Source organism: Octopus sinensis, linkage group LG14, assembly GCF_006345805.1.
Source record: "Octopus sinensis linkage group LG14, ASM634580v1, whole genome shotgun sequence".
NCBI classification, from domain to species: domain Eukaryota; kingdom Metazoa; phylum Mollusca; class Cephalopoda; order Octopoda; family Octopodidae; genus Octopus; species Octopus sinensis.
The window spans coordinates 61,652,257-61,660,733 of NC_043010.1; the positions used below are offsets into that span (position 1 = coordinate 61,652,257).

Genomic DNA, 8,477 nt, shown 5'->3' on the forward strand with positions numbered 1-8,477 from the left:
TCACATTGATAGTCGTGGTGCAGAGGTTTGGGTGTGATGTCTGTGTTTAGTGAAAAAAGAAAACGTCAGCGACAAATGAAGAGAAATGATTCCAGATGGAGATTGAAACATCCCCCTTGTATTAAAAATCCCATTCATGTCTACAATGGATTATAGAAAAATAAATCGATACAGACAGTTTTAACTGTGGCATTTATTTTATCGACACTACAGGGTGGTCCAAAAGTCTAGTTAACCCCTTACATAGTGTTTATCATTGTTATTACCCCCGCCTTCGCTAAAGCGGGGGTATTGTTTTCAGTCGTGTTTGTTTGTTATTTTTTTGTCCGTGGACAAGATATCTCAAGAACCGTTGGATGGATTCGGATGAAACCTTCAGGGATATTTGGCCTCGTGAATGGTTCAACTGGTGCTTATTTTACCGTTCCCGAAAGGATGAATGGCAAAGTTGACCTCGGAGGAATTTGAACTCGTAACGTAGCGACGGGCGAAATACCGCTAAGCACTTCGCCAGCTCGCCGCCTCAATGTGTTTGAGTTAATAATTATTATTTTTAGAATACACACATGTACACGAATATCAAGGAAAAAGGTATAACCAACCAGATCTACCCGAATACTTGGTTTCTCAGAAACTCGACAAACTATCGAGGCATTCTCCGTTGTTACTCAAACAATTCTGTCATCCAGAATAAAAACAAGCGGAAGAGTTTGGATCCTAAGTTAATTAGTGTGGTGGTCATGCCTCTCTACAAGATAATGATTGAATGCATCTGTTCTTGTAGAATCCAGTTAATTGTTGAAAGTTTTGTAGGCCTGAAATTAATCAACAGGAAAAAAAAAATTCAGTCAACCCCAATAAGAAAAATTATTTATATAAACAATAAAGGATCTATTCAGTTTCAATCGAAAACTATTATTTGCAAACAGTTTAAACGTCTTTTTTATGAAAATATAAATAAAATAAAATTTCTCCCATTAACTGAATATCTGTTGAGGATATTATTTTAACAAGTGACATAATTTGGCTTACACCGCTCACATGTTTTCCGATTCCCAGGTAAACAGTTCCTTATTGTTCTTAATTTCTATTCTGTTAATCCAACGCAATATTTATTTAAATGACTCCACTTAAATAACTTCCTTCCTCCTTTTGTTTCTGTTATTCCAATAAATCTCCTCTCTTTGAATGCAAACATAGGACTTTAGATAAGTATTTATCCTCAACTCTTTCACTCCCCACGTTTCGACTGTTGGTCGCCGCAGCCACTCTCTCTTTGCTTTGTCCATATCTTGTTACTTCTATTTAATTACCCTAAATGTTCTTGGGCTGAAATGTTAGTGATGATAAACTTTGATAATTATACGGCGACATATTTTGCTAAACTTTGTACTACTATGGGAGTTTTTCATGGCTTATAAACCGGCCGGTCCTTGCAAATACGGCCATAAACTCAATAGGGTTCATTGAACCTTGCCATGTGCAACCAACTGGGGCATTTGGTATTGAATTGTTGTGTTATTCCTTGTCCCTTTTCTTCTCTTGGTTTTGGATTTGTGTATTTAATGTGGTTTTGTATTATATATATGTATCATATCACACAGCTATTTCTATAAAAAATAAAACTTTCTTAACATTCACACACATTACTCAGTGTGAGAATTATAAGGAGGTGCTTTTAATATCTAGAAAGGGTTTAATCCCTGGCTGCGATCAAATCTTCTCTTCTGGTCGTCTTCGTTGTAATTGCCAGCTTCTTGTGTTCAGATCCCACTAAAGTCTTTCATCATTTTTGATACCTTTCCAGGGGAGTGGGCTGGTGAAATTCTTAGAGCTTTGGACTAAGTGCCTTGTGGTGTTTGTTCTGACATTCTGAGTTGTTGGGTGGGTTATCCCCAACCACCTGGTTCCTGGTTGGTAGATTAATCTGTCATCTGGCTTCACCCTACCCCACGGTCCCTGACTGGTAGACTAATCTATCATCTGGTTTAATCCCACCATCTGATCCTTGAGTGTCCTCAGCAGGAATCACTCTTCTTGCAAGCATTAAGGCCGGGACTCTGGTTTCAGAATGACTTTCACTGGTTTCTGAAGACCCTGAAACAATAAAAAACCATCACTGCTACCCATCCTTTCTCTGTTTTAGCCCCACCAACGACTTTGATGAAATGGAAGTTCTGACATGAAGTGTTGCACTGTTTTGGTGTTGGAGATGTTGATGTCAAATATCTTCATAGAATAGATCAAATATTCTTTTCTACTCTAGGCACAAGGCCCGAAATTTTGGGAGAGGGGGCCAGTCGATTAGATCAACCACAGTGGGCAACTGGTATGTAATTTATCGACCCCGAAAGGATGAAAGGTAAAGTAGACCTCGGCAGAATTTGAACTCAGAACATAAAGACAGACGAAATACCGCTAAGCATTTCGCCCAACGTGCTAACATTTCTGCCAGCTCGCTGCCTTAGTTAGAATTGATCAAATATTATTGTTTCTGGCAGAATGGTTAGCATACCAAGCAAATTGCTTAGCATTTTATCTGTTTTTGTTTTGAGTTTGAATTCCGCCGAGGTTGACTTTGCCTCCTTCCATCCTTTCAAGGTTGATAAAATAAGGACCAGCTGAGCCCTGGGGTCTATGTAATTGAGTTATCTCTCCCTCGAAATTGCTGGCCTTGTGCCAAAATGTGAAACCAATATTTATGCTGCTGAAAAAAAAAAGTATAAAGAATGAAAAATGACAAAAGTGATTAATTAGTCTGTCAGTTAAATTTGTGTGTGATTGTCTTTCTAAGCTTCTGAGGCTGCCATATGTCCAGTGTTTTTCCACATTGCTTCTCCACAGGCATTTGGCATTGTGGTTAGGATGTTGAAATCATGGATGTAAGATCGTGGTTTCGATTCCAAGACCCTGTGGGGCATTGTGTTCTTGAGCAAAAAACTTCATTTCATGTCACTCCAGTCCACTTAGCTATAAATGAGTTCCAGCAATAGTTGGAAAGTTAACCCAGTGGGGAATGTTGTAATCTCAATCATATGCTATGGAAATCAGGTTGAGGTCCAGCCTCTAGTCTTAGGGCTCAGAAGAGGCCCAGGTCTAAATAAGTCTTCTAAAAATATAGCATGCCAGCCCCTAGGGTCATGTGGCTCCTGGTTGACAATCATTGCTGTGGAGCAAATGTTCTCAACCAGGGTCCAGATGACCCTTTTGAGGTCACGTAAGATTTTGTTTTTAAAATTTATGTGCAATAAATTGGTTCTACTTCTTCAAAACCCAAAATATTTTAATGACTTTTTTTATACACTTCCTAATAATATTTAATTATAAAAATACGATAAGATTTTTTTAAACACGAGTAAAGTGGGAATGAAAGGGGTCCACAGGTAAAAAGTCATTGAGAAACTCTTAGGGAGTCTTCAGTTCAACAGAGTGGAATAAATATAATTCAGTGATTTGGATGATTAGATGTGGCCATTAGAGATACTCTTTAAAATAACACAAATACAGTAGAACCTCAGTTTTTGAACAACTCAGATCACGAATGAATCATACTTTATCTCTTGTCTTTCTCATATTCATTTAATACAGTAGTACCTCTGTTTACGAATGCTTCTGATCACAAATAAATTGCGCTTTATATCTTTCTATCTATCTATCTATCTAAATGAAGCATGATTGCCCTTACTGCCGAAACAGCTGTCAGATATGATATAATTACATATTATATTTTATATTTCTATTTCCTTGTCTAATTATATTTACAATATATTTTGTATAATGCCTTTACTGTTTTGTAATGGTGTAATAAAGTATTGATTGGGTATCATCTGTTGGTTGATGTTTGATTGATTTAAGTATGTTTCTCCATTTTCTAATTTTGTAGTATATATATATATCTAAATATATATACACACATATACATCCAAGCATGATCATGCTGTAGATCGGCTCTCATGCCGGTGACATGTGAAAAGCACCATTCGGGCGTGATCGTTGCCAGCATCGCCTTACTGGCATATGTGCTGGTGGCATGTGTAAAACAACATTCGAGCATGGTCATTGCCAGTGCCACCGGACTGGCTCCCATGCAGGTAGCATGTAAAAAACACATTTTGAGCATGGCCGTTGCCAGAACAACCTGACTGGCCCTCGTGCCGGTGGCACGTAAAAGTACCCACTACACTCTGGGAGTGGTTGGCATAAGGAAGGGCATCCACCTGTAGAAACTTTGCCAGATCAGAATGGTGCCTGGTGCTGCCTTCTGGCTTGCCAGCCCTCAGTCAAACTGTCCAACCCATGCCAGCATGGAAAGTGGATCTTAAACGACGATGATGATATAAAGAACGATTTATTCACAATCAGAGTTGTTCGAAAACCAAGGCACTACTGTATTTAATTCTATTTTCCAGCTGATTTCCCTGCCAACTACCATCACTTCAGTCTTCTCCGGGCCTCCAACACCCAAAGAAACTCTTGCTGTATTCAATGGAAGTATTTAATGAATCTGCGTTTTGACAAATGCTTCCAACAGGGAAAAGTCTACAACCAAACGGCAATTATTTGTCCTGCAGGAAGCATTTTCTCTGTTTATACACTGAATATTTTGTGAAAACCTTTTAACATCAGATATAATTACCTCATTCCTCCAGAAGTGAAGAACAAGAATCAAAATATTGGTAATAATTATTTGAACCAAAAACTCAACTGTTTTATAAAGTCGAAATCAACAAATATTTGTCATTAATTCAGGGAAAACCTTGATAGCTACATGTCTGATATGGCTTTGACAAGTCAACAGAGAGTTGTTTACAAGAAGGACAAAGAGATTGTTTCCTTAACCTTTGATTGTGAAAGTCCGTCTTATTGGCCAATGAAGAAGCTCAATTGTTCAATCTGCCATCGAAGGTTTCATCTCCGCACTACTTTAAACTTACATAAAAAAGTCCACTTCGCACTAAAGCCGTATACATGTCCAAGCTGTTTTACTCAGTTCCCCACCAAAACACTCTTACACAGACATTCTTCCTCCCACACCAACCTTACGGAACCCAACTGTTTTCTCTGTAAAAAATTCTTCTCTGACTTTTCCAGTCTGAAAACCCACGAGTTTTTCATGCTTTGTGTGAAACCATTTGAGTGTAATAAATGTGAGATGAAGTTTACTCTTAAAGCTCAACTTTGGCAGCACCAGAAATTACATAAAATGGCAAATGTTGAAAGGCTCTTTAGATGCGAAACCTGTGGCAAGAATTTCTACTCCAAAGGTGCTTTCTTTGTCCATAAACGCTGGCACAAGAACAGCCGTCAGCTTTCGTGTGAGCTTTGTCATCAAAGATTTTATCTCAAGAGTTCTGTGTTTGCTCATAAAATCAAACATTCTTCTTCACCTTAATGAAAAAAATGATGGAACAAATGATTGTGTGTGTGTAAATATTGTAAATAAACATCCTGATTGATTTCAGCTGTTCTTTTTTTTTTGTTTTTGTTTTTTAATATCTTCCAATTGTAATTAACAAGAATCTTACTTTATAATTGCTCTCAGTGGTTGGGAATCAGAAATAGAAAACTTGATAAATTTGACAAATTTTTTGGAAAGGGCATGGTTGCATAAATTAACCCAAGACATGACTGGTATTTATTTTCTCTCCTCTGAAGGGCTAAAAGGTGAGCAGATGCCAACAGGATTTGAACTGAGAATATAAAAAGACTTCAGAATAAGTTTCAAGGCATTTTGTCTGCGGCTTCATTCTGTCATTCATTTCTTGAATAATAACTTGAATCCAGAAGACACAGCTGGAATAATTACCACAAGGTAATTCTTGTTTTAACAATTCAGCCAATTAACTTCCTTTATATAACGACGGCTGATGCCAGCGCTGCCTTGACTGTCTTCTGTGCCGGTGGCATGTAAAAAAGCACCAACCGATCGTGGTGGCTGCCAGCCTCCCCTGGCACGTAAAATGCACCCACTACACTCACAGAGTGGTTGGCGTTAGGAAGGGCATCCAGCTGTAGAAACACTGCCAGATCAGATTGGAGTCTGGTGCAGCCTCCTGGCTTCCCACACCCCGGTCGAACTGACCAACCCGTGCTAGCATGGAAAACAGACGTTAAACGATGATGATGATGAATAGGGAGCTTACGGACTCCATGGCTTCTTAAATATAATGGTTATGGTTTTAGCTGGTTTATATTGGTTAAAATAATTCTTCTTACATCTTAGTCATCATCAACATTGAAAGCCTGTTTTCCATACTGGCATGGGTTGGATGGTTTGGCCAGGGGCTGCACCAGGCTCCATTGCCTGTCCTGGCATGATTTCTATGACTGGATGTCCTTCCTAATGCCAACCACTCCACAGACTCTACTAGGTGCTTTTTGTGTGGCACCAACTCTTAAATAATAACTACCTGTATCATAGCTGCCTCAATATAATGATTATAATAATCTTACCCAGATCCTAGCTGCCTAAATATAATCATAGTTTTAACATATTCACGGCAGCTGAATGTCTTGGCAATGGATACATACAACAGTACAATCTGTACTATGCTGGTCAACTGGGTTGTTGATAGTTAAGTGTTGTGTATATTGAGTAATGCCTCACTGTGGTACCTACTTAGAGCCAAGTGGACAGAGTCATTGATATTTAAGTGGTTTGTACAGCCAAGTTGATGGGGCTGTTGATAGTCAAGTGTTTTGTCCATGGATATAATACATTGAATGATGCACCAATGTGTGGATGAGACGGGTAAGTGGGGCAAAATGAGTAATTTCCAATTTCTTATTCTTTTTTTTTCGTTTGAAATTGCTACACAGCTGTGATGAAGTGGGGCAAAATGAGTAATTTCTGATTTTTTTTTTTATTTGCCTAAAATCACCACTCTACAAGTATTGCACCATCTTTGGGAGTAATATTTGATCAGCATAGTTCTTGTTGAAGCTGAGAAGGTTTAAAACAGGTGGCAGCTTAACTCTTTTTTTTCTCAAATGTCACCCAGTAGTAATTGAGGTTGCTAATGAAATTATCTGGATAATTTTTGGTGTTTAACAATCAATATTCTTTTCTCTGTTGGATCCCAAGTCAACTTTTTGCCCAACACTAATGTCTAATTTGAAAGTTTTTCATTTTCTAATGTCTAAATTGAGGCAAAATGAGTAATGATTTATTTCAATAATTTTTTTTCTTTAACCCTTTTGTTACTAACCCAGCTCTGGCTCTGTGGTAAAATGTCTTGTTTTCATACGTTTGGAATTAAAATATTCCACCAAGCCTTAGTCACAATTTATGTTCCAAACACTAGCTTAATGTTAACTAAGTTGTTTTACTAAATTATTTGTTATATTTAAAATAATTGAAAGAAACACGGTGCATCTCAAAATAAATACAGTAACAAAAGGGTTAACAACATTGTGCATAAATATATCAAGAAGATCTTGAAAATGCTATTGAGAATATTTCCTGTCATGTGCTATTTTGCCATGATCCTCTTTCATTTGATCTAGATGTTTGAACATTTCTGATTTCTGTGATGTTTAAGGATGGATTTTGATGTGTATGAGTCTGTTTTCAAATGTAATTCTGGGGAGAGGAAAACTAACCTTATCTTGGTTTAGTCAACTAAATTTGTCTTTCTTATGCTCAAAGAGAAAGATAATTTTCTGAAATAGTGTTCTGCAAGCTATTGAACATATGGTGTAGTGGTTAAGAGCATGGGCTACCAACCCCAAAATTCTGAGTTCGATTCCAGGCAATGACCTGAATAATAATAATAGCAACAACATCGAAAAATACCTTAGGAATGAGAACCCAGGTTCGAAAATTCCCCAAGACATCTGGAGGGTATATCAACAAACAAGATGAGGACAAATATCCGTCAAATGTAAATAATTCCTCATCTCTTAAATATAGAACTGTAATATATTTCTCTTCTCATATTCATAAAAGGTGTAAATATTACTCATTGTGCCCCACCCCCAGCTACATACAGCCAAGGAGACTGTCCAGAAGAGTTGCAGGAGATTCTGAAGTCATCTTGAGGCTGTAATTGATCCAATGGCGATTTTATTGAATAAATTTACTCTTTAGTATTTCAAATGAGATGTCAGTGTTATTTTCATTTTTGTGTAGTTTAGATGAGTCTATTCACCACACCCTGTATATGTATAGATATTGTATATATACATACATACATTTATAAATAAGATGGGCTTCTTTCGGTTTCCATTTACCAGATCAACTGACAAGGCTTTAGTATTCCTGGAACTATAGAAAGCACATGGCCAAGGTACGACTCAGTGGGACTGAACCTGAGACCACAAGGTTGGGGAGCAAACTTCTTAACCACACAGCCATAGCCTGAACCTGTGTAAAACAAACACATGCAAAAAAAAAACATAACAATGACCAAAGCCCTGGCCATGCCCCCCCCCCACGATGTATTTTAGTGAAGAAAGACAGACAAGAAGCTAGATGT

At 37.7% G+C, this 8,477-nt stretch overlaps 1 protein-coding gene across 2 annotated transcripts; it reads left to right on the plus strand.

Moving 5' to 3' along the window:
* The first annotated feature begins 646 nt into the window (after positions 1-646).
* Positions 647-5,461, plus strand: LOC115219440 (gastrula zinc finger protein XlCGF71.1). 2 transcript variants are annotated; one of them, XM_029789604.2, is made up of 2 exons: positions 647-1,059; positions 4,410-5,461. In XM_029789604.2, the coding sequence occupies exon 2, from the start codon at positions 4,769-4,771 to the stop codon at positions 5,390-5,392; it is 624 nt and encodes a 207-aa protein (XP_029645464.1). In that variant the 5' UTR covers positions 647-1,059; positions 4,410-4,768; the 3' UTR covers positions 5,393-5,461. The 2 variants fall into 2 exon arrangements, with proteins under 2 accessions (XP_029645464.1, XP_036365265.1); XM_036509372.1 differs by having other exon boundaries at positions 1,058-1,076.
* Positions 5,462-8,477: the final 3,016 nt, after the last annotated feature.

Excerpts from the sequence above, each read along its gene's own strand:
- LOC115219440 (XM_029789604.2), top strand. The coding sequence starts at position 4,769 with ATGTCTGATATGGCTTTGACAAGTCAACAGAGAGTTGTTTACAAGAAG.